The 26114-nt window shown below is 44.7% G+C and overlaps 2 protein-coding genes across 3 annotated transcripts; one reads left to right on the top strand and one right to left on the bottom strand.

Moving 5' to 3' along the window:
- Positions 1 to 179: 179 nt before the first annotated feature.
- Positions 180 to 1803, top strand: bbln (bublin coiled coil protein). The gene is made up of 2 exons (XM_063210261.1): positions 180 to 543; positions 908 to 1803. Exons 1-2 carry the CDS (start codon positions 468 to 470, stop codon positions 1135 to 1137), a joined length of 306 nt encoding a protein of 101 aa, XP_063066331.1. The 5' UTR covers positions 180 to 467; the 3' UTR covers positions 1138 to 1803.
- ciz1a (cdkn1a interacting zinc finger protein 1a) lies at positions 1651 to 26114 on the bottom strand. Of its 2 annotated transcripts, none has more exons than XM_063210259.1 (16): positions 25996 to 26114; positions 24977 to 25180; positions 24040 to 24167; positions 22339 to 22508; positions 19905 to 19995; positions 17191 to 17287; positions 14565 to 14620; positions 14233 to 14312; positions 12545 to 12751; positions 11962 to 12092; positions 10933 to 11026; positions 9774 to 9887; positions 9200 to 9322; positions 8534 to 8600; positions 8048 to 8169; positions 1651 to 7302 (listed from the first exon to the last, which is right to left on the bottom strand). In XM_063210259.1, exons 2-16 carry the CDS (start codon positions 25144 to 25146, stop codon positions 6601 to 6603), a joined length of 2352 nt encoding a protein of 783 aa, XP_063066329.1. In that variant the 5' UTR covers positions 25147 to 25180; positions 25996 to 26114; the 3' UTR covers positions 1651 to 6600. The 2 variants fall into 2 exon arrangements, with proteins under 2 accessions (XP_063066329.1, XP_063066330.1); XM_063210260.1 differs by having other exon boundaries at positions 22339 to 22505.

Raw genomic sequence — 26114 nt, 5'->3', positions numbered from 1 at the left:
TGTCGTGTGTGTGTGTGTGTGTGTGTGTGTGTGTGTGTGTGTGTGTGTGTGTGTGTGTGTGTGTGTGTGTGTGTGTGTGTGTGTGTGTGTGTGTGTGTGTGTGTGTGTGTGTGTGTGTGTGTTTTCAGATTATTTCTGTTCAGGCACCGAATTGGACAGCTAACTGTGGACCATGTTGTCAGCTGATCACAACATCAGCTGACTGATGAGAGAACCTCTGAAGGAATCTGAAGGAGCGCGTCCTGTCTGTTACTGTGACTGTAATAGTCCCTTTAAGCAAAGCCAGTTGCCCATTTTTGCACAGCAAAGTATGCAATACTGGAAACATTTTTGTTTGCAGTTACGTTCCTAGCATTGGAGGCAAGGCAAGCGAGTGACGCCAGTCGGCTACGATTAAAGTAGCCTAGCCTGACAGCTCCATTTTGGCAGTCAACTTGATTTTGCGAGCATCACCTTTCAGGACCAACATGTCTGGACCAAACGGCGACCCCGACATTAATATTGATGGAATCATTGACGACGATGATGAATTCAACGATGAAGGTAAATACTAGGCACTCTTGGTCTTTTTCCCGTCTAGACGATCGTCACATGGCATATCATGTGACCAGGGGATTCTCTTCGAGTCTGAACGTCTGTTTGTACTTTCCACGTCCTTGTAGCCTAGTTGTCCAGTGGGTGATGATGATCAGGCCCAGAGGCGCATCTTGCCACCCGGCAAGGCAGGCAGCCGCTTGGGGCCCCCAAGCTCCTAGATAGTGGATAACAGCCCACACTTTACCACAGTAGTGGCGATTTTGGTTCAAATGTTCATTATTTTGCATTTTCACTTGGGGCCCCACCTGACCATAGAATCGCCTCTGATTAGGCCTACAGTTTAAACGCTATCCCGTTGTTTTACCCTCAGAATACGCCGCCATTGACTCCATGCTGGACCAAATCAACTCTTGTCTGGATGACCTGGAGGAACGCAACGACTCACTGAATGGAAAGCTACACGAGCTGCTGGAGTCCAACAGGCAGGCGCGCGCAGAGTTCAGGGCCAAAATAAACGAGGGTTTGGCCGAAGGTCAACAACAACAAACTGTGCAGCCCTCAAACGAGGACTCTGCGCAACCTAAAGACAAGGATGAGTGACAGACGTTGTGCGTGATGCTGGTGCCCTGTTCCAGTAGTTTGACCTATTCCATTGTATATTTTAATTGTGCTCTGTGTGTGCTCCTCTAGCCTGCTGTAGGCCTATGTTGACTGGCAAGAGGGGAAAACATTTGTCATTTTCTATGTGAATAGAAACATCCAGGAGCCGAAATACGTGAATGGCACCCCAGTAAATATATTACACTTTTTTTTTTTCAGACGTATCAGTCCCTCCCCACCTCTGATCTTAACACCAGCTCTGCACTGATGGAATCATGTAATGGCCCTTTACATTTGTATCCATCCACAGCCCAGACTAGCTCATCAGCATCATGTGGAGTGACAGCATCTGTCCAACATCCCTGGGAGATGATGCATATGAGGGTACCAGTTAAGATCAGTGTGGCTCCTCCAATGTATTGTATTGTGTTTGTATGTGTTAGTTGGCATATGTATTGTACTATTTATTCAAATAAAATGTCTCATGGGAAAGAAGGGGAAAAAAGGCAGAAATGTAATCATCAAATATTTTTTTAATATAAATTAAAAGGACCCAAATACAGAAAACATCCAAAAATACATGAGACTTCCAGCTGCTAAAAAACAACACTTTTTGTTCATTTCTGTTTCATCATTTGAAGAATAAAAATGTTATGAAAACCTATTCGCCCCAGTCTCACCCTACCTTCCCTCCTATTCTCTTACGTCCGTAATCAAATAGTCTACAAGTCTGGCCCTGTCTTTATTAGTAGATATGACCCCAGCTGTGTATCTATGTACAACTTCAAAAAGGGTGGGTATAGCTGGCCTTGATCAATACAAATATATCCGCACAGATATATGATCATCATGTCAATGAATCGTAGGGCTCCATCTGATGTGGGCGAGAGTCCAACACATGGGTCTCTGTGTGGACAGCCACTTCTATGGACAAATGCACCTCACAGTGCACTGCTGAATATAATGAGAATGGGACCATGTTAGGATGATTACATTTACAACCCAGTGGTGAAAAAATAGACTGCATCTATTGACTTGACTGCAGACCTCTAACATGAAGCGACACAAAAATATGCAAAACTACGGTACTCCTCTACTTAAAAATTCCCCACGTACTGCAAGACTCCTAACAAATGTACCTCAGGGGAGCTTGCAAGAGACTGAGTGAAACTGACTTCTTAAAGTGAAAAAGGCCGCCAGCAAAAAAGTGGGACAAAAGGCATTGAAATACAATAAAATACTGTCCAGTGCAACTGTGGCGTTTCTCACGCCTGTCCAGAGTGAATATATGCTGGTTCTTACGGTACTGTCTTGTGAATATATGCTGGTTCTTACGGTACTGTCTTGGGTTTGGCTACTGGAAATGCTACAAAATAACAGATGATTGATGTCACCCTTTTAATTCCATTTCTTGAGAATACAAACTCGACCTTTCTGAGGTCAGAGCAGAGGCGCTTCTAGGGACAGCAGGAGCCCCATGCAAAAAAATTGAAAAGAATGAGCATTTGAAACAAAATTGTCACTACTGTAGTAAATTCTGAGCTGTTATTTGCTGTCTAGGGGCTTGGGGGCCCCAAGCGGCTGCCTGCCTTGCCTGGTGGCAAGATACGCCTCTGGGTCAGAGGACTCATCGCTCTGTGTTTTGTCGAAAGGGGATAGATACTCTGAATTAAATTCTAATTGTACATCCTACAGTTATTCGTGTGGTGTAAATTGTGATGGGATGTGTGTGTGTGTGTGTGTTTTTTTTTGTCAAACCGAACAGCTCTTAAAAGATTACATTCAAACACACTCAGCTGTACTCATGTTAAAAAATAAAAAGGAAACAATTCTCTTTTTTTCAGTGACATCACAGAGCAGTGCAATAACAAATAAATACAAAAATAAGCGACCAACGCAAGACAGACCCACAGGATTTTGGGGGTGTGAGGACTTTTTTGAGAGACTTTTTTTTTTTAAAGAGGGGTATTGCAAATATACAGTATGTGGTTTTGTGACTACCGGTTATCCAGCAAAATTAATGAGATTTGTAGTATATTCTAAAAGGGGGAATACGGGTTCATTCTTCAAGCAAAAGTTCTAGTAGCTTTTACCCCTTTGTCTGACTTTAACATACCCAGTTTAGATGACTAAAACTGGGGGGGGGGGAGATTCCAAGAACCTTGTTTAGTAATAAGCAGGGCTCTAAATTAAAACCAGCCAACTGGCCAAATGCTGATGAAATTTGAGCTTGACTGGTAGAAAATACCAACTTACTAGCCACTTTGATCCATTAGTGAGTGTGTGTTTGGGTAGTGAGATTAACATCTACTAGACATTTTGGCTGGTGATGAAAAAAGTTAATTTAGAGCCCTGGTAATAAGCCTTGCTTAATTCACCAACAAAAAGGAGTAAATCAAGGGGAGTATTCCAAACACGGTGAAGTACCATAATAAACCTGGCCAAGTTAACCAACAGCTTATACTGTACATAGATGGCCCACGGGTGTCACATAGTTAAGAAAACAAAGACTCAGGCTCTTTTATTAGCTGAATTACCACTACCTCCAGATTACTCTAGTGTGGTGTACTACTGAACCACTGTCTTGGAACACCCGACTAGTGTTAGTCACGGACACCAGCCTTTGTAAGACAGATAACGATGCCTCAGACAACTAATTTACAACCACAGCAGACACTAAAATGCTTTTGTGTCAACACTTGTCCGACCTATCATGCTTTCTTAGAATGCCCCCTGGAAAGTAATCAGAGTAACAAGAAATAAGCAAAAGAAATACCAAAACACAAAACTGGGAAGACAAATGTCCAGGCGAGTATTCCATGAACATGGTTAAGTAATAAACCCGGATAAGTTAACCTACATGAAGTGGTACATCTACTAATAGATCGTCCACAGGTGTCATTTCGCTAAGGAAATGAGGACTCCTGGCTCTTCTATTGCATGATATACCACTACCTTAAGGTTATCTTAACCTGAATCATTACTTAGCCAGGTTATTGGCATACTCTCCCAGGTCCTCTAGGCCACAATTGTTTGGCGAAGCCAAGTTACAAAATAAACAGAAGGGGAAAACAAAAAGCACTGCCAGTTTTCTAATGCCTTCAGAGATGACACTAACTCTACCTGAGCCAACATTAATTCCAAAACTCCAAAACAACTACACAATGGAAAACAAAACCAATTACAAAAACAAAGAAATACAATAACAATGCAAACAAAGCAAAACAGGCACAGCCTTCATCAATATCAATATCAATACAGATCTGCTGAGGTTGCTCAAGCAAAGCAGTAGCGTACTGTGCAGTTCATTCTGCGTTACGTGATGAGGAGTCTACTATTTCCCTGAAGAGGTCTACCCCTTCCCTAACAGAGGCGGCTGCTGGTATGATCTCACAAGGTTCCCCTAGTTCTCCATCCGTGGCTGTGTGGTGGGATTAAAAATAGGCTAAAACAATTTTGAAATAAAATAAAATAAAATAAAAAGACCCATCCCCTCTTGGCTGAGGAGATGATGGGTTGGAGCACTCACTCTTTCACACACATACAGTACTGTGTCCTGAAACAACAGACAGTAGGTATCGCACTGGACAAGTCCTGCCTGGAGGTGTATTTTTTTTTCTCTTTTGCGTTTTCTACTCCAGTCCAGTGGGTGTCAGCAGTAAGCAAGCAGCAGTGTTGAAAAGTTTCAGTTTCTCAATCGCATGACCTCCGCCCTCACAACAGTCTCATCCGTTCAAGTGCGGACACTAAGCAAGCAAACATCCGTCCATCCATCGATCCTTCTCGCGATCCATTCATCCATCCATCCGTCCGTCCATCCTTCCTTCTCACGATCCATTCATCCATCCATCCAGCAGGAGTGAGAGGGGAGACTTGAGGGGCCAACCTGAGAGAAGTATTCATTTTCTTGAGATCATGGAGAGGCAGTAGTGGGAGAAGGAGGAGCAGAAGGACTTATGAAGGAGAAGGAGTACCTATGATGGGAACCTCCTCCTTAAGGTGCCGGTATGCTTGCTGCGAGCTGTAAATTACGCGCGTCACCGCGAGCAACCGACAGCACATGCTTGCTTGCAAGTATGATCACAAATGTTTGAAATTTCGGACAAACTCGAGACGCTCTTAAAAGTTGCTGCCATTGTCGTTTTCATATCAAGCACACGCGTGGAACTGCACGGTCTATCTTAGATCGCCCCAGCGAGTTTGAAGATATTGCACCTGACGCACGCATTTGGCTGCCGTGTCCAACGCGCGCGAAATTGACATTAAATACGCATGTTAACGCGTTCATGAACGAATCGTGCACGCGCTCGCGTATCTTGCAGCAAGCATACCGGCACCCTTAGCACAATCACCCCCCCCTCTGCACCATCCCTTAGAGGGAGAGGAGGGTTCATCTTCATCCTCTGACAGCTCTTCATCACCACCACCAGCACCATCACCACAACCATCATTGTCTTCGTGTGAAAAATCTTGGACCAGTAACACTGGCTGTGTTGAAGGGCATCAAGCAACAATCAGTTTTCAAGAGTAAATCGTACCGCTAATGTTCCCTTGGTTTTTAATTATTATTATTTTTTAATCAGTTTGCTTTTCCCCAACGGGTTTTTCTTTTTTCTTCTTCTTTTAAAATTGGGGAGAAGCCACTCTAAAAGCTGAGAAGTCGTTGCAAACAATCTGAGCCACAAAGAGGTTTACACTGCCTTGAGGCAGCAAAAACAAATAATTATTCATGATAAAAGGTGCCTCAAAAAGACAGCACCACAATTGCCTGTTTGTTTTTTAACCCTTCCATGCATGTAGGTCAGGGGGGAAATTTCTCCCACTCCTACATGGAACCCTATCACCAGCAAGTAACCCAAATAAGACCGTGACCGTCCAAGACATTGCTACAGCCTTACTTCACTTCATTACTCCCAACAGAGTACAAGAACTTTCTTGACAAGAGCCAAAACGGGGCAGAAACTGCCCACATAATCAACAATTCTAAACTTTATCACAAAATACTGCGATGGGTTTGGTTTTGAAATGGACTGTGACTCGTGATTCCCTTTAAGATTGCAATGTGACACAGGGCATCATCTCATCTAGAATAATACACTGGGCAATATTCTGTGACTTACTACTGCCCTCACTGTCTGCATTCAGTTGTATTAAGGGGTGTGTACTAATTCTTTAAGATGTGCAGGTGAAGGGGTCTTAAAAAAAAAAAATGTGTGTCGACATTTAAGCCTTTGCAGATCACACAGATTTCGTACATTTACAAGAGCTCCTTTTATGCTACAAATATACGCATGAAAGGGTTAAAATTCTTTTTAAAAACCCCATGAAAGGCTTCTCTCCCATGTATGACAAAATCCACCCCTACTCTTTCTACATCCCTCCTCCTCTTTTCACCAGCCATCCATCCATCCATCCATCCATCCATCCATCCATTCATCCCTCCCTCCCTCTCTCCGCATCTCCTCAGCGTCTCCGTGTGGCTCTTCCCTTCCTCTTGGCTGCTCCTCTTCCTCTCCCTTTGCTGCCACTAGAGGGCACCACGACCACCTCCTCGGCCTCGGCCTCAGCCTCAGCCTTCACCTCCTCCTCCTCCTCCAGTTTAACCTCTGCTTCCCCTGCAACTTTCTGGGCCTCAGGTGTGGCCTCCTCCTCCTCCACTGGTGCGACGGGGGCCTCCTGTCTTCCCTGCTGCTCTGCTGCCCCTGCTGGTCGGGCGGAGGATGACGACTCCAGGCAGATGACATCATCGTCGTCATCATCTTCTTCCTTGTCATGGCCACCGCTGGTACTGATGCTGATGGTTGCCTGGGTTAGCTGGCAGCTCTGGTCGTCCTCCTGAGGTGCTGTGGGATGGAGCGTGGATGCTGCCTGCGTGCCCAGATTGGGTGGCTTGTCTGGGGAGGAGGTGGAGGTGCGGCTGAGGTCACAAGCCTCCTCCTGCTCCTGGTCTTGGTGGAGGTCCAGCGCTGGCGGAGAGTGAGTGCTGGTGTCGCCGCCCTGCTGGTCATGGCTGGGAGTCATCTCCTGGTCCTGGGGGTCGGGGTGGTTGTCCTCTGGACCCGGCGCGTCTGCTCCTGAGGTTGTCGTCGCCGACGTCGCTGCCGCGGCTGCAGCCTGCTCCTCCTTCTCCTCCTCCTCCTGCTGCTTTCGCAGAGCTCTGTACTTCTGTAATGGTAGACCAAAAACACAACATGACAGATCAGCACATTTATACAAATGAGTGCATACAGTACAGTACATGCATGCATCTGTTACACACGCATGTGCATACACAGGAGCACCCAAAGAGCCCAACTGTGGGCAGAGAACAAGACTATCAAGAATAGCATTCCAAAACTATACAACAGTTTTTTCCATTTAGAGCTCATTTACACACAAATAATTGAATGGCGATAAGGCAATTTTCTCGCCTTCCTATGTCGACTAAGGCTGCGTCTAATGTCTCAAAAGTAGTGTAGGTGATGCGTGCACATCCAGTAAAACAGGTGCTGGATCAAACAAAACGTGCGTAAAAGAAGAAAAAAAATGAGACCTATACACCTGACCTGACGAAGACCGCCTGAGGTCGAAACGTTGTGTTGAATAAATCGGTGAGCAGCAACAGTGTGCGGATTGTCTTGCGTGTAATGTCTCCCCACTAACACTTCACTTTGTTTCATCTTGCACTTCATGGCACAAGCCTAGCACATGATATTACATAGCTGTTACACCGTTTACTCCATTGTACCTAATGAGAGACTGTTTTGTCCCTAAAAACCACGGACACGGACCAACCACAAACGTGATCCAGTGCAGAGTCCCCTGATTGTAAGACAAGTACGGTACACAGGTCTGCAGTTATCTCAGATAAGTTATCTGTGTCTATTCTTTATTTGTATGTATTTATTTTACTTTTGAAACCTCTGCTCACCTTGAGGTTGTCAAAGTGCTGCTGGGACTTGCAGTGGGCGTGGCGTGCGGTGGACTCGAAATGGTAGAACCTGTTGCAGAGGCGACACAGGAAGCCAGCCGCCGGAACCAAGAAGCTAGAACCTGAGAAGTAGAGGTACAAGGATGTTTAGTTACACTTACATGCAAAGAAATATACTGCAAAATAAAGTCATGCAGAAGAGGAGAGCTCAATCACAGCTGGCCAACAGCATTAGAAAGAGTTCCAACTCCGCATATATTTAAAATGGCCACAATCCCAACAGCATTACAGTATGGTCTAAAACATAAAAAAGTAGCCTACATCTTTTGGAGGTTTTAAACATAATTTGCCTTTTAAAACATTACAAATTATGACCACTACATTTTGAACACACTTGTTGTGCACACAAAAAAATACCAGAGGAGACATTAATATTTCAGAAACGGCAACACAATATGCCTGATTGAGTTGCCTGCATGCTCTCACCATAAATTGTGTGTGAGTCGAACTCCTCATCGTCTCCCATGTCCTCCAAAGTGACCTCTGGCGCCGCCTGGTGGACAGAAAGAGAACAACCGCTCATGAATTTATCTACTACTATATCAGCACAGCAAAACACATACAGAGGTCGGATAAGGAAATGTTCACTTATTCACCATCAAACGCATTACTCCGCATATTAACCCTGCTCACTTAAATGTCTGCCGTATTCGCAGACCATTTCCTGTATCTTAGTTACAGTTATGCTGCCCATAGACCTTCTGAACAATCATTTAAACCAGAGATTTGGTGTTAATTATAATACCTGGTGAAAAGGAAAAAAGGAGTCGCACACAAGAGCTGAATGCAAAATCAAAAACTGTATTACACAAAGTCGAATGAAGTAAATAAAACCGACAGACAAGGGACAAACGTTTCGGGTCTAGCCCATCATCAGTGTTCCCAGTTGGACCCGAAACGTTTGTCCCTTGTCTGTCGGTTTTATTTAGGCTACTTCATTCAGATTTGTTTAATACAGTTTTTGATTTTGCATTCAGCTCGTGTGCGACTCATTTCTTCCTTTTCTCAATACTGCTCTTGGAATTACACACCGAGCGAAACGCTCAGAAAAAGACATTGGCGCGGACGCCACCCCACCATTGCTAATTATACCTGTCCATTGGCTTCATCTTCCACATCATCATCCTTCTCCTCCAGCTCCTCCTCTCCAACGAAGCATCCCTTTTCATCCAGAGTGGTCAGGTCCTCCAGCCCAGCTGCCCGCCGCTCACGCAGCTGAGAAACGTGCACACAAACACACACACACAAAAACACAAAGACACAAAACACTCTTTGTTCAGCAAGGTCCACACGTGTCTTCTTGCCACATATCCTGTATGGACTGTACTCTTGAAACTCTCTGTACTCTCACACTTCAACGGACCTCTATCACAAGTAAAGGCATTTCTTCCCATTTTCAAGAATTGGCCCCACAATAATAGTAATATAATATAATTTAATCCTACAATCATGCCTTTCGTAAGTATGGGGTCCCACACTAATACTGTAAGTGAGTTCATCCTGTACTGCCTGTGCTTGTTACCATATTTCTTCAAATAATAGCCGGCGCTATTAACAAAAAGATTGGACCAGGCTACAAATGGGGGTACGGCAGGCTACAATTTGAAGTTTTTAATAAAAAAAGGAAAGGCTGTTATTTATGGAAAAATGATGTTAGCATACTGACCTCCTGTACTTTCTGCTGGTGCTCGGGCGTCTGCATGTGCTCCACGAACTCTCGTGACGTCCTGAACTGCAGCCTGCAGGGCGTGCAGCAGGGGCTGCTGGTGCGGCTGCACAGCTGAGGGGTCAAAGGGCACAGGGGTCAGATGGACATGAACAACAAAACTGCATTCCGACCCTTACACGAGTGGGGTCATGCCATGTTCATATTCATGGTTCAGGTGAGATATACAGTTATAACGCACAAAGGGAGAAAATAAACGGTTGATGGTGATGCATGCATTTTTTTTTTAAACTAATCTTCATCATGACGGTCTGTCTGTCAGAAATTTTTTGTAACACTGATGATGATATTACACACTGGCTTTACAGAGCAGCAATTTCCTGTCAGGAAAAGGTCTCTAGTTTTTTTTTACTCAAGGTCAAGACATCCATCTATTTTTCTATTGGAATATTTGGTGCCCTATGACACTTTTGTTTCATACCAAGTTCTCACTTGGTAACTAACTGAAAACTAAAATGCGAAATCTATAATAGCAGGGTGTTGGAACTGTACACTGTCCCTTACCCTGTCCTTGTTTAAATTGCTCCTTGTAAGTCGCTTTGAACAAAGGCGTCTGCTAAATGCTAATGTAATGTAATGTAATATAATACTGAAGCTTCAGTTGCTTACCAGCCAAGAGTGAGTCGCTAAGCTTACGACTCTGTGCCACACTATCACGACAAAGTAGCAGTGTGTAGGTTAGTCACGAGGCCTTGTGTGTGCTTGTTTTTTAGCATTAGGCCACTGAACACCAAGAACAGAAGCTTAACTGGTGTTGGAAAAAGGCTGCAGTTTTTGGTTCCCCTTTATGCTTGCTTCCTCCCTAAATTGTCATTTTGAGGAGACGTTAACAGTTTATCTGCAGAGGAGAGATGATTATTCCCCTCAGACCCTGTTTGGTGTCCGTCTACCTCCCCCCCGACCCCCCTGCAAAAAGCATAGCAGGCCTATGTAATTGATACCAATACGAGATTAAGTGTGTGGGTTCTGATACACTGAGGCACGATATAGGTTCTGATGATGTAGACTAAACAATGATCCAAGTTCTGATAGTGTACTATAGACAGTGGGTGCGTTCCAATATGCGACCTTGCATCCTCCACTTGTGCTTGTGATCTACCTTGTGTTCCTTGGTGCGGCGGTGCTCCATGACGTTACAGGTGAAGTGTGTCTGGCAGGCTGCACACCACCTCTGCAGACCGGGCCTCTTCTCCCTAGGGGCACAACAGGTCATACAGTACATACATGTATCAATCATGACAGGTAGCGTGTCTGCAGACCAGCCTTCTTCTCCCTAGGGGCACAACAGGTCATACAATCATTGGAAAAAGTTTTTACACCCTTTGAAATTTGTTACATTTCTGTCAAAATTGGTCATAAATCATGGTCTGATCTTCCCGGAAATCACAAGAAGGAACAAGCAAACCATGTTTTATGACCAATTTTGACAGAAATGTAAGAAATTTCAAAGGGTGCACAAACCTTTTGTATTTAGAAATCATGACAGGTAGCGTGTCTGCAGACCTGCAGACTTCTTCTCCCTACGTAGAGCTGGCAAGCCAGGTGACACACACATTCACCAATAAAGATGCCCTAGTCCTCTGCTCCATGGTGTTGTTTTGAATTAAATTATGTTATGGCCTCCATCAGAACGACTGGGGGCATCATAGTGACAAAGTATGTGTTTTTTGTGCGTGTGTGTGTGTGTGTGTGTGTGTGTGTCCGTCACTGTGCGCACCTAGTAGCAGGGTGACTCTGTGTGGGGGTGGGGGTGTGGGTGCTTGTGTGTGCCCAGCTCTGTGCGCGCCTTGTATCAGGGTGAGTTAGTGCATGTGTGTGTGTGTGTGTGTGTGTGTGTGTGTGTGTGTGTGTGTGTGTGTGTGTGTGTGTGTGTGTGTGTGTGTGTGTGTGTGTGTGTGTGTGTGTGTGTGTCCAGCTCTGTGTGCACCTTGTAGAAGGGTGACTGTGTGTGTCCGTCTCTGTGTGTACCTTATAGCAGGGTGTGTGTGTGTGTGTGTGTGTGTGTGTCCGTCTCTGTGTGTACCTTATAGCAGGGTGTGTGTGTGTGTGTGTGTGTGTGTGTGTGTGTGTGTGTGTGTGTGTGTGTGTGTGTGTGTGTGTGTGTGTGTGTGTGTGTGTGTGTGTGTACCCGTCTCTGCGTGTGCCCTGTAGGGACTCCTGTACTTTGGGCAGCAGGGTGACCAGGCAGGCGTTGCTCATGTGCTGGATCTCCATCATGCGCTGCTGGTGGGCCAGCCCATTCATGTGGCCCTGGAAGTTCTAGAGCAGGAAACACACAAACACACAAACAAACAAATTAACAAACAAAAAAATGAAAAATAAACAATCATTAGTCAGCCTCTCAGTCTTCTGATCTGTCTCCAGCCGTCAGGGGTATTCCAAGACTATGGTGAAGTGATAAACTTGGCTAAGTTAACCTAGAGCAAGAGGTAAACCTCATAGAAGATAGACTGAAGTAGTCATTTAGCTACGAAAATCAGGACTCCAGGCTCTTCTATTAGATGATTTACCACAACCTCAGGATTAACTCAACCTGGAATACTACAGCACCCACTTCTTGGAATACTCTCTCTGGAAGTTCTGAAGGACGAAGTAAACAAATATAAAATCAGCCTTTCAGTCCTAAGTTTTCATGCTCTGAATGGCACAAAAAACTAACATTGGTCAGATTGTTTTGTCATTGCTGTCTTTGTGTGCGGTTTGTTTCTCACCTGCTGGTTATGACAGGTGATGTTGCAGATGTAGCAGTAGTACTTGTTGGAGGCCCCCTCTCCTCCTCCAGGTCCTCCTCCCTCTTTGCCCTCCTCCTGGCCTCCTGCAGCAGGCCCAGCGCTGCTCACCTCCTTAGACGGCTCCTCCGCCCCCTCCTCTGCCTCACCCACCAACATCTGGCTCTCCCCATTCTCCTTCTCCCCTCCCTGCAGGAGTACACACACACAGGCACAAAGTGAGAGAGTGAGTGAGTGAGTCACAGAAACATAAGGTACGTTCAGGCCGACTGAGAATCGTGCCAGTGCCCGTTATGCCGTGTACAGACCAAGAGCGAACAGAGCAAATGGAGCGGCGGAAGTCATTATTTCTCTATGGAGGGCACGCGACCAGCTCTACCAAAGCGAATTCGCCAGGGGCAAAGCGAACTGAGCGACCAAAGCGAATTTTAACGATAAAAAATCAGCTAATCTTATGGTAATGAGCCATGATGCGGTTCGGCAAAAACCAATTGGAATGTTCATGTCAAGCCAGAGCCGTTGAGATTAGCTAAATCAAACATGTCAATGCTGCGTCCAGAGCGAATACAGCAAATTCAAGGCGAAACTTCTTCTGCTACCCACGCTACTAACCAGGCAGCGTAGTTCGCTCTTGGTCTGGACACGGCATTACTGCACCTAATCTCGAACCGGCCGGGGTGTTCGAGAAACGAAAAGTTGGTTCACGATGCAAACCAAAAAAATACTTGGTTTATATCCGTGAACCGTGAGGACAACATGGGCGTCAGTCAGGAGGTTCATCCGGGTAACACACAGTCACATGTGGAAATCAAGAAAAGGAATGAAACAAGAGAGAAGCAAAACACACAGATAAGAAGAGAGTGGCTGAGTGACCTCTACAAATTGAAAGAAAAAAAGAAAAATAAAGAGAAAGACAGATAAGAAAAGGAGTGAATGAGAGACACAGATAGAATACCAACTGAAAACCACAATAAGACACACAGTTGAGTCACACTCAGCGTAATACAGATATAGTATTCTCCTATTTGTTTTAAACGCAGAAAGTGAAACGGGTTACTACTAGATGATAACGAGGTGTGAAAGCATTGTGCTGTTAGTGTTGTTATCCGTCAGACAGGAGCACACTGTACAGGGAGGGGCCGGCATTCCACCGCAGTACGTGCTTAATCGCAGTACATTCCTATAGTCACAAGCTTAGAAAGGAACGCCTAAGCATACAGTTATAACGATATCCAAATGTACTCAATCTAAACCTTCAATGTCAGTGAAGGACATCATTCTAGCCTTGTGAGAGCACTAATGGCATCATAGGAAGAGTGCCATTGTACACTTGTGAAAACGGCAGAATGTGCCAACAGCTTTTCATCAGATCATTCTAAACACAAGACATAGTATCTTATGTTTCGGCCATCTTGACATTCAGCATTTTCATTTCATTTCATTTCATTTTCCTTCTGGCCTCCAGCAGGTTTCCCTGCTGTCAACCATTACACCCCATTCAACATTCTGATTACTGAAGATTTATCATTCTGAACTTTGACTTGTGTTTTTGCGAGAAGTTTGAATAAAAATACAGTATTAAACTTCAACAAGGAATGGAGGCAAGAGGAAATGGCGGAAGGAGCTAGATTGGCTTGCGGCCTGTTAGTATCCTTGGATGGCATCCTCACCTGGGCTGCTCTGCTCTGCTCCAGGACCTCGTGCACAACTGGCCTGGCTGCGCTCACACCTTCCTCCAGCTTTGAAAACTCTGTCAGGTGGCACACATACGCAGAGAGAGAGAGAGAGAGAGAGAGAGAGAGAGAGAGAGAGAGAGAGAGAGAGAGAGAGAGAGAGAGAGAGAGAGAGAGAGAGAGAGAGAGAGAGAGAGAGAGAGAATGAATATGTCTTTCACCGAAATGAGATATGATCCATGGTAGAGAGAAGATATTAATGATCTGATGTCACTGATTGATTGGGAAAAAAACACAATGCTGGTCATGTGCGTGTGTCACACCTGTACCTGTGGGGTTGGCATCTCCAGCAGGACTCTGGCCATCTTCTGCACCTCCCTCTGCCCTAATGGAGGGGGATAACAGAGACAGAGGAGGGGATAGAGGGATTGGAGGAGAGAGAGAGAGGGGGGGAGAGAGAGAGAGAGAGAGAGAGAGAGAGAGAGAGAGAGAGAGAGAGAGAGAGAGAGAGGAGAGGGGGAGAAGAGGAGAGGGGGAGAAGAGGAGAGAAAGGTAGACAACAGAGACAGAGGAGGGGATAGAGGGATTGGAGGAGAGAGAGAGAGGGGGGGGGAGAAGAGGAGAGAGAGGTAGACAACAGAGGCAGTGGAGGGGGAATAGACAAATTATTTGTGGATGACAGGAGAGATAGAAAAGGTGATGGGAGGGATAGAAGAGAGGGAAAAGAGAAGAGGAGAGTGAGAGACCGCATACACAGTAGAGGGGGGGGGGCATTGGGAATAGACAGATTGAGGTGGGAGGGTTAGAATAGAGGAAGAGGAGAAGAGAGGGAAAGTGGGAATGGGCATGCAGCATGCCGATTTGGAATAGAGGGATTGGGGTGGGGGATAGAAGAGAGGGGGTTGAATGAGGGGAAGGAGAGGAACAGATTTAATCCCAATGAACATTCCTGCTTTCTTTACGAATATGTGGATTTCTATAGTGGGAGCGTTTTTATATAATGTATTTTTTAGGTTGTGAAAACAGTACTTCCTGCTTGATCAACAATTATAATAGTAAAAAAGAAAGTGAAATATGTGGATGTGGAGAAGACACATCCATCTGAGGAGAGGAAACAATCAAAGCAACCCTAGTCAGTCTTCTTTCTTTCATTCATTTTCTTTAATCTAATCAGTTTAAGAGAGCACTTCAGGATAACCGCAGGCAAGGTCAAGGTGCACAAACAAACCAAAACAAAAAGACAACGCCAGTCTGATCGCTGCTTGCCAGAGATATATCAAGTAGATGAGGAAGTACTCTAACAGTGGTATGAAATTACAAGTTTTCAACTTTGTAATATCATTCTACTAGGCTTGTAATTCCATCTGTAAAAGTACTTCTATTTTATACAACTCTGCTGCCCGCTGCAAAGTTAGTACATCGTTGTTTCCTGTCAAACTTTAACCATTTGCAAATGTGGTTTAAGTATCACAGTGGTTCTGGTAATAACTAACAATAAGTCAAACAGAGCAGAGAAGTGCATATTTCCAAAATAATATTCAATGTAACGCAGAAGACACAGCATCATCTTTTTTCCTCTCTGACATGTGTAAACTCTCTCTCTCGAACTTGAGTCTGGCGTCTCACTTGCAGGTTGGTTTAAGTAACAGTGTGTGCTAGTGTAGTCTATTGCAATGCAACGTAATGCAATCCCTCCAGTGCCCTGGGTCCTAGTAACAGTGGCCTAGTAACAGGGGCAGAATAGAACCCTGCTGTGGCTATAAAGAGAGCTGACCAGTGTCCAGCACCTGGATTCCATAGTAAGACCACCAGACAAAACTGACATATAGGATGGCAAAGTCCCACTCCCATGCGAGTGTGTAGCACACAGCCATGGCTATAAAGAAAGAGCTCCCAGTGTCGAGCATCTGGATTCCATAGCAAGACTACCAGAGGAGATTGACCGTCTGTACAGAGGGAAAGCCCCACTCCCACTAACCGCACCCCAAGCCCTAGAGATGCCCGAGAAGAGCTACACTGTGACACTGCCAGGTTAGCGCATTAGCGTAGCGGACAGTGCTAATACCTCCTAGGAAGAGTGCCAGTTACTGCGTCCATGCAGCCTACTAAGAGTAGGAGTGTAAGCTAGTGAGAGCACTACGGGCAGCCTAGTGCTAGTGCAGCCAAGGGAGAGTAGCATGCACCCTTCTAAGAGCATGAGAGTAAGCTAGTGAGAGTGCTGTGTGCAGCCTAGTGCTCATACAGCCTAGTGAGAGTGCTAATGCAACATAGGGAGAGAGCTTAAGTACATGCAGCCTACTGAGAGTGCTAGTCTATGTGCACTTTAGTGTCAACGCTATGTGCACTCTGATTAGTGAGAATCCTAGTGTATCTTAAAAGCATGAGTGCAGCCTAGTTAGAGTGCTGTGTGCAGCCTACTGCAATGCCTATGCCATGTGTGCAGCCTATAAGTGTACCCTTCAGTTCTACTGGGTGACCTCCCCTCAGCCGTTTGAGTGGTACAATACATCTATAGGGAGAGTTGGACTAATCCCATTGACTTCTGTGTTCCTCTTTTTTTAACACAAAAATGGCAGCTCAGGACAGCTCATGGAGCACTATGAATGCCAGGAAGATGATTCCACAGCAAGGTCTAGTATAGCATACAGTATATCCTAAAATATACTTATTTGGCAGATTTACGTGATGTAAGTGAATTGTAATGAATTAATCCCAAATAAACCAATCGCTAGTGCATACAATTGTTGGTCAATGTTGGTTTCTGCTTAATGTTGACTTGTTCTGTAGTGGTTCTGTGTTAACCTAGCGAACAGAAAGCCACATCACGGCACTATTTCAATCTACATTGAAACAAGTGGCAAATGTACTTCCTGTGCCCCGGTTGGCATAACTCTCCCTATAGACGGCTCTGATGCAGCCGGCCGAGTGTACTACGCGTGCAGCCAGTATGCGTACCCTTCAGTGCGGGCCTTCTTCTGGGCGGGCTCCTCCTGCTCCTGTTGTTGTGCTCTGGCATCGCTTGGTCCATCAGCCAATGGCACGGCAGCCTCATCTACAATAGAATGGAATAGAATAGAATAGAATAACTTTTATTGTCAATATTCACTAACCTGTCTCTCGCCACATACTGTATCGGGTTCTGAAAAAGTACAGCTGGGGGCTTGGAGCATTCATCTGGCGAGACAGGTTAACTATTCACATGAACTTTACACTATACCTACTGTATGCATGATGACATTGAACTACACTACAGGGAAGACATCACAACGGCAGCACACATATGACATTACACACACACACACTGACTGGCATTCTCACATTCGTCACAGACATAACCTCTCAGTCAGTCGCACGCACACACACACACCTTTGTATATGGTTTTCACACACATGCTCACATGTGGTACTTTAAGTGCATGCGTGTGCACAAAAACACACAAGGCTAGACTTAATGAATAGAAAATAAAATAAATGTATACAATAAAATAATCCATAATTTGCATCATAGGGTTAGGCCTACAGTATGTGTTGTACTGTGAGAACTGAACATGATGGCTCGTAAAAAAATCTTGTTGTGTCTACTAAATTTCTACTCGTTATAAAACTTCAAAACAACTGACTCCCTTGTCTGTAACCGTTTTAATTGATTTGTTATTGTGTCAGTTGATTTGTTATTTTAATGCAACTGGATTTTTTTAATTTTGTAACTTGTGCCGCCACTTGGCCAGGACACCCTTGTAAAAGAGATTTTTATTCTCAACTGGTTCATTTTCCTTGTTAAATAAAGGTTAAATAAAAAGGTTAAATAAAAAATAAAATAAAAAACAACAAACCGCAGCACTAATTACAGGGATCTGCAGAGGTCAAGTGGAGAGGTACAGTAAGAAGGAGAGATCATCAGACTGCCACCACCCACTTACATCACTGCTATTTTTACCCCACTCTGGAAATAGACCATAGTTGCTACAGCACATGTGTGTCTTTGTGTCATGTGTATGCATATTATGTGTTAGCGTGTGCGCGCTTGTGTGTGGATTAATTTACAAGCATTCATATTTACACACACCAGGATTATCCATAAGGCCCAGGGGGACCAAACATTTACAGCCAGTTAGGGGGCACTGTATGACAGACTTTACATATATTCAGGGCTCTAAATTAACACACGCCAACCCGCCAAACACGGGTGAAAATTAATTTTGGCCGGTGGAAAAAAATACCTACCCGCCCATTTGGCTAGTAGCGCCCGAGTAGCCTACAGTAAATTGTGAACGGTAAACGGCGGCTTGTATGACAACGAAACGGCGAGATTTCCTACATTACCCATAAACACTCCCGTCATGACCCCACCCCACCGTGAGCTTTCCGAAGCAGCAGCCACTCCGTGCTGCTGTTGCGTGCGCCAGGACAAAAAGCATTTCAGAGCTCTTGTGCGCTCACACTATTTTGACAGGCAACTCTCCCCTGCTCCTGTCGCTTTCGCTCCACCACTTTTAACGTAACTATTAGGCCTACTGTTACTATTAGCATTCACCGACACCGACACTCCTTGCTGTAAACAGGCTGCCTTTTTAAGCTGTGAGGACCTGACCGAAGAGTTTCAATGACAGGAGTGTTGTGGAATGAAATAGCGACAAGGGCAGAGGAGGAGAACGGGCTGTCAGAGTAGTGTGAGCGTAGCTGTCAGTTGTCTACTGAAATGTTTTAAGTCCTGGCGCAACTAAGTTGGAAAGCCCACGCCATCGGAAAGAAGGGCAGTCCTTATGCCCATGCGAGTAGGCTACGTTCGCTACGTACGCTATGGAAGTAACAAAGGAAGCGAACATTTCCGTGATATTCTTTGCTTTTAGTTAGACATAGCGTAGGCTTCTTGTTATTTTGTTGCGCATGGTAGAGAAGAGCTCCTGGAGGAAATAATGGTGCCTATAGCATCATACTGTACGCCACATACACACAATAGGCACACACGACATCATATCCATTATTGCACAATGTGTGTGTGTGTGTGTGTGTGTGTGTGTGTGTGTGTGTGTGTGTGTGTGTGTGTTGACCTCTCCTCTCCTCTCCTCTCCTCTCCTCCTCTTCTTTTCCTCTCATCTCTTCTCCCTCCTTGGAGTGTGAGGTTTTGTAGTGTTTGGCTGTGTGTTTGGTTTAAAGGTCTGTTGTGTGTGTGGCTGGTGATTCATTGTTTTCAGAGGTAAAAATAAGGTTAAGGTAAAGTTTAAAAAAGTATATATAATATGCTTATTATAGACCTAGTATGTAGGCCTATAGTGTTTATGTGTTGTGGAAATTTGAATAAAATAACCATAATAATAATAATTTAAAAAAAACACAACTAGCCTAACACATAGCCTATTTTGGCAAGATTAAAAAATGGCTAGTTGAACTTCTGTTTGGCTGGTAAGAAAAAATGTCTACTAGCCAAATTGGCTGGTGGTGGAAAAAGTTAATTTAGAGCCCTGCATATATTGTTCATAAGAGGGGGCACCTGCAATGTATTAGTGCCCGGGGACACCACAGTGCCTTAATACGGTCCTGACACACGCACACACGCACGCACGCACGCACACACAGTATTGAGATGCTTTCAACATTAACACTTTAAAATGGACTGCAGCGCGTGTGTGTGTGTGTGTCTGTGTGTGCGTGCGCGCGCATGTGTTCACCTCTGGTACTGATGCCCTGTTGTGCCTCTGAGGTGGCCGCTGGTTTCTGCTCGTTCTCACGTTTCCTGTCCATTTGCCGAGAGGCGTAGTCCTGCATAACATTTACACAAATTAATAATGTCATTAAGGACCAAGAATGTGTCATTTACATCTGTGAGGGCAGCAGAGTGTTTTAAGAGCACGGTGTAATAAGCCTGCTTTAATTAGATGCAGATGAAAGGGCACTTTACACCAGGAACGAGAACTTCAGTGCAACATCTGAAACAAAAGCTAGAACGGTCTGGTTGATACGTGATGAGAATCTTGGCATTAAAATGTGCTGTTTAAAAAATATATTTTAAAAAGTCCATCTGAGGAGTTTGTATTGTCTTATTGTCTGTGTCCTTAGTTTCAAGTGGCACATGTTTTTCATGCAAGTGTGTCATGGTCGACAAAGAGGGTGATGCTAGATTTTAAGAAGTTCTTATTTGGAGCTTCACATAGTTATCAGAAGACCTTCCATAGGCAGGACCTAACAGAAATGATAACTATTAACCCATTTCAGCCTGAAGACTCTAATATGTTGCCCTTTGATGCCTGGAAACACATATGCGCTGCATTCAGGCTCTTGAGATTTTAGCTTTTAAAATAAAAATGTGGGTATGTTACAGGTAAATGAACACATTCTAATGCAAGATGAGGGTCTTAGGGTTTAAATGCAATAATGTTTCATGTTTTTATGTGCATCAGAGGCTAAGATGTTTAGGTTTTTATAGGCTGAGGGCAAATTTCCCAAGAAGGGCTTAGGCATTCAGCAGGTGTTTTTGCAGGTGCTTTAGGCATCAATGTGTTAAGTGTTCATTAAGGCTGTAACGATATTGCATCGAACCGAGGGATCGCGGTACGCAGACCCACGAACCCCTATCGCGAACCTTCCTCGCAGAATCGCGATGCGCCCTTTAAAGTTGTTACCCCTCAGTCTAGAAAACAGCAGGATACAGGCAAATGCTTGCATATGCGCTTAATGCTTGCATATGCGCTCAAAGACAATTAGAAATGGGTCGCACATGAGCGAGTAACACTTCTCCCCTCTCTCCTGTAAAATGTTCCGTCCAACCAGCACGTGCATTGGTTGTTATTCATTGCCGCCCACAGCAACCTCCGCGAGACAAAAAACTTCGGCAAACGTCGGAAGGTAAAGCACAGAAATGAACAACAGACCAAGAAGGCTTTATCAAACGTGTGATGAAGATGTTTTTGATTCATGCATGCGCCGATGTATGTTGAGTGGAGATAGACGTTGAGCGGAGAGAGAGAGAGAAAGAGAGCGAGAGAGCGAGATGCTCCGCCTGACCAAATTTTAAATCGCTAGAGCTCTATACGCTCATAAGGGAGTGTCTGAAGTCGGGCGAACGTTTAGGTCGCTGTGGATATTAGGCAGCATTATTTCCTCCCCACATTGACCGCCTGCCTAGCGAAAACATGCTCCATTTCAGCCACTGCATCTATTCCCGCTCTTGACAAAATGTCAAATCACAAAACCAAACAAAGGACAACGTGCGTGTTGCATACTGAGAACATAACTGAGGTTCATTTCGAGTTTTGTTTGTATAAAAGTGTGCGCGCTGCTGCACGATCAAAACAGTTACAAAAATATTAAACATCAAAATTAAGTGTTGCATTTCTGTAAGTAACTTAATACAACATGTTTCCTGACGAAATATGACCAGTGTTGTTTTCAGTTAGCCTAATGTTTGGATATTAATTGGATAATGTTTGATAATGTGAGACAGTTGTTATAGGCTACCTATACTGGAACCCTGACCCTTCTCTCTCCATCTCTGTCTCTCACACATGGTCAGCATCTCAGCATGATTATGATCTAAGCCTATTAGTAATAAGCCTATTTTTCCTTGTTGAATTAATATCCCTTATTTCTCTGTGCTGTGCTTTGATGTGAACACCTGGGGAACAGGTTGCAGTGGTAGGCCTATATCTGCAACATCATTTAGTAGACCTACAAAATTAATGTTGGCAGGTAAATGCAAAAAGAAAGCATAGGCCTAGGCCTATATATAAATATAGCCTATAATTTATTTTCTTCTTATTTTTTTCCCTTTAAAAATAATAAAATCGTGGGGCGTATCGAACCGTGGGTCATATATCGTGATACAAACCGAATCGTGGGTTGGGTGTATCGTTACAGCCTTAGTGTTCATGTATACCAGATGCGTTGCTCATAAGCAAATTTATAGTGCATACTTCATGTAGTATACATGTACAGGGGTTGCTTTGCCACTCAAAGACAAAAACGACATGTTACTGTGTGACAGATTTGTCGCTCACGGAAAAACTTGTAGATATACCATCAAACAGATGAAGATTGCTTGCCACTCAAAGTTGAAAACTGCAGTACTACTGTTACAGCATAATTCCTGCTGATAGGCAAACTTACATTGTTCATGTAGCGGGCGTGCGGGTTGAAGTGGCGTGGGGCGAAGCCGATGTGTGGGGTCTTGATGGCCACGCCCATGGGCACGGGTCCGAGGAGGGAGGAGCGAGAGCCTGCGGGGAAGAACTGGGGGAACTGCTGCCCCCCCATGGCGAACCCACGCATGCCCCCTGCTGGAGACCAGAGGAATAAAACATTCATCCCTCGCTCCCCTCTGTCCAGAGAAATCTTACAAAGACAAATCTTACACTCTTGCTTCCTCCGCCAAGTTTAGACAGCCAAACAACTTCAAGGTTTCTCTCTCTCTCACTCTCACACTCTCACACTCTCACACACACACACACACGTTGTGTTCACCATCACGTTCTCTGCACTGCCTCTATACAGTAGACTCCCTAGGTAATGATACACTGGGCAACTCTCAGAAATGTTGCCAGGCAACATCATGATTGGCTTGGCTTAGAGGTGCTCCGATCACCATTTTTTGGCCCGATCACCGATACCGATCACCAAAAATCTTTATCTGCCGATTACCGATCATTGCCGATCACAAAAATGATTTCCTATTTTTTTAATAGCCTATTAATTATCCTTATTGAATACCATTTCTGCCCATAAACCAATCAATCTTAATTTGCACATGTCTATTATTATTATTATTATTATTATTATCTTTCAGACTAGTGTTGGTAATACAGTCTACAGTATTAATCAATGTATACGTTATTGCATAGAATAACTAAATTTATTTAAGATTGAATTGAAACTGAAACATTACATCAAATAGTCTTCCACATACGAGAAAAAAACAACCTGTCGCTTTAAATGAGCAGCCTCGTGAGGAGAGCCCCTCCCCTCTCTGTCACCGTCCACAGTTGCAGTGCTCCACTACCGTTCTGAATCTCTCTATCAAGTTTCGAAAAGTTATAGACAAGCAAAGATGCCTTCTTTTGGTGCAGTTGCAGCTGTGCAGACCCAGCGCCTACATGCAGCGCCAGGTGTAAAGGCAAATGGTTGCGTGAGGAATTTAATATCTCTCGATCGGTTTTTTGATCGGCATGTTTTTCCGATCACCGATCAGGCTATTTTTGGCCATTATCGGCCGGTCATGATCGGCAACCGAGCAATCGGAGCACCTCTAGCTTGGCTATTCATTTTCTAATTGAATGGTTGAAAAAAGTTGTCTGCTGCTAATCCAAGTTCTCCTGACAAAAATGTGGTGTGAGATACACTCTAAACAACATCTTGCAGAATCGTTGCCCAGACACATTGCTCACAAAAAGTTGCCCTGTGTATCAAATCCTTCAGGTTTGAAACTGGGTTGTAAACCTCAAACAGTAATACAGTCATGTACTCTGTATTTTTGTCTGGAAGTACACAAAATCAAAGAGATAAATCTTACGCGAATGTAAAATAAAGCAACAGAAAAAACTGACATTCGAAAAAACGGACATTCCAAGCAACTTCAGTGCCTCATGACTATGCATGCCCGCACACATGCCCACACAGCCAGAAAAAGACACGCACACACACGCACGCGCGCACACACACACGAGCACAAACACACACACATTAGACACAATCACACAACACACACACAGAGAAGCATGTAGCAGGGACATGCAGGGCCATAGTCCCATCATCACCCCACACTGCTACAGCTCCACACTCCTCCAACGCCAAGGTGGCGCTGCACTACTGTACCTTGCATCTGCTGCATGAGTAGCGCCCCCTGCAGCATGGGGTTGGGGGCGATAATGGCAGCCTGCGTAGCAGGGCACAGGTTGACCATGCGGGGGGGAGGGGGGGCCGGAGCCGCCACCGCGATCGGCCTGCATTAAGGGGACCACAATGGGGACAGAGGACAATGGGTGATGGGGACAGGGGGACAGAGAGGGGAGAGAGGGGGCAAGGGAACAGCGGAGAGTAGAGGGGACGATAGAGAGGAGAGGGCACAACGGAGAGGGGACACGAGTGAGGGGAAAGAGGACAAGGAGAGAGGGGAGAAGGGACAAGGGAAGAGGGGAGAAGGGGACAAAAGGAGAGGAGGGAGGGGAGAAATGAAGAGGGAATACGAGAGGGTCGAAAAGGGCAGAGAGACCAAGGGACAAAATAGAGGGGACAAGGGAGAAGGGAAGAGGGGGAGAGTAGACAAGGGATAGGGGACAGGAAGGGGTTGGGGATGTGGAGGGGAGGGTGAATAGGAGCATGATTAAGCCAGTTAAGTTAGTCAGTAAGAACGTTAGGTTTGCTGCCCAACAAAACCTAATGTACTTAAATGACCTGTGCTGTGCGCCGGCGTATGGATGGATAAGCACACTGACTCTTCATCCATGCCAATAGAAACAGATGAATGACAATAAAACAAACAAACAAACAAACAACAAAAAAACAGACAGCAGAATGCCATGTAATGATCTAATGATACCATCCAGCAATGTCTGCGTTCCATGAAAAGTAAAAGGATGACAAAAATGTCAGTTGAATAAAACAGATTAAAACGTTTCGACTGGCTAGAGCAGGGCTGAAATGTGTGCCAACTACACCTGTGGCAGGCAGCTGATGAGCCACTGCTTGATCGAGCTACTAGGCCTAGCTAGCTACATGATGCGGGTCCCCGAACTCGAGTTTACATTCTTACCGACCACTCTGATGGTGATGCTGCATGTGATGGGACGGAGGAGGCTGCGGTGGCGGAGGAGGGGGCGGTGGTGGAGGCGGCCGCTGCTGTTGAAACAGTTGCTGAAGCTGCCGCACATGCTGGTGGAATTGCTGCTGCTGTTGGTGGTGATGATGGTGCGGGTTAAACATCCCGATGCTTTGATATGCCAGTCGAGGAAGGACCCTGTGATTGAACAGGGGCTGACCGTTAACCAGGGAGGTAGTCAACACATTAGTGCTACACACTGACTTGGTGCTACATGAAACCGCTTGAAACCTTCACACGGAGGGCCAAACAAAAACACTTATGGACAAAGCCATAAAATAAACGAACCAGGTATCCAACGTATGCACACTTTGCATTACCCCAGATGTTAGTTTCAACCATTACCAGCAAAGTTCATACAAGTAGAGTGTTTCGCTGAAAAGTGAGCTTGCTAAGAAGCGGTCATCTGTGTTACCTTCACTAGGACAGTTCGGGTGCAACTACAAAAACTAGTTTCCCCAAGAAACATTTGAGAAACACAATAAATTCACCAACTCAGACTTAATGGTAGCATGCAACATCAGCTAGCAAGCTAAGTAAATGCCAGGAATCGCCTATGGAAAAAAAACTGGTAGGTGCTAAGTTAGTTAGCAAACGTTAGCTTGTTAGCATGAAGCATTGAATAACCATTCGTGGGCGAAGCAATGCTCCCAAATTATGAATCATACTGCGTATTGCAATGAATGCTTACAGTCAAAGTACAACCAAATAAAAAACAACAAATTAAGACCATTATACGTTAACAGTTTATTTAGCTTTGGCGCCGACTCGTTATAAACTGACATCTTGTTAACTACTAAGTTATTGACTTGCTACCCACCATAGCGTCTTCTGGTGCTAACAGCTAGCAAACTAACATTACGGTTTTAATTCCCCAAGAAGGTTAGTTAGACGGTGTTCATCTTTTCCATTAACTTATTTAATACTTAGCCATTGTATGCGTTATTACTTACTTGTAAAAGTGAATACCGTTTGAAGTAGCTCCTTTTGAAATACAACCCGATATGCTGTATGCTGTGTAACTTCCTACCACATCAATTGTTCATCGTTCTGCGCAGTTTGCTATGCTCAG

Source organism: Engraulis encrasicolus, chromosome 11 (assembly GCF_034702125.1).
Source record: "Engraulis encrasicolus isolate BLACKSEA-1 chromosome 11, IST_EnEncr_1.0, whole genome shotgun sequence".
NCBI lineage: Eukaryota > Metazoa > Chordata > Actinopteri > Clupeiformes > Engraulidae > Engraulis > Engraulis encrasicolus.
The sequence above is the reverse complement of the archived record's forward strand: the minus strand, read 5'-3'. Positions and strand labels throughout refer to the sequence as shown.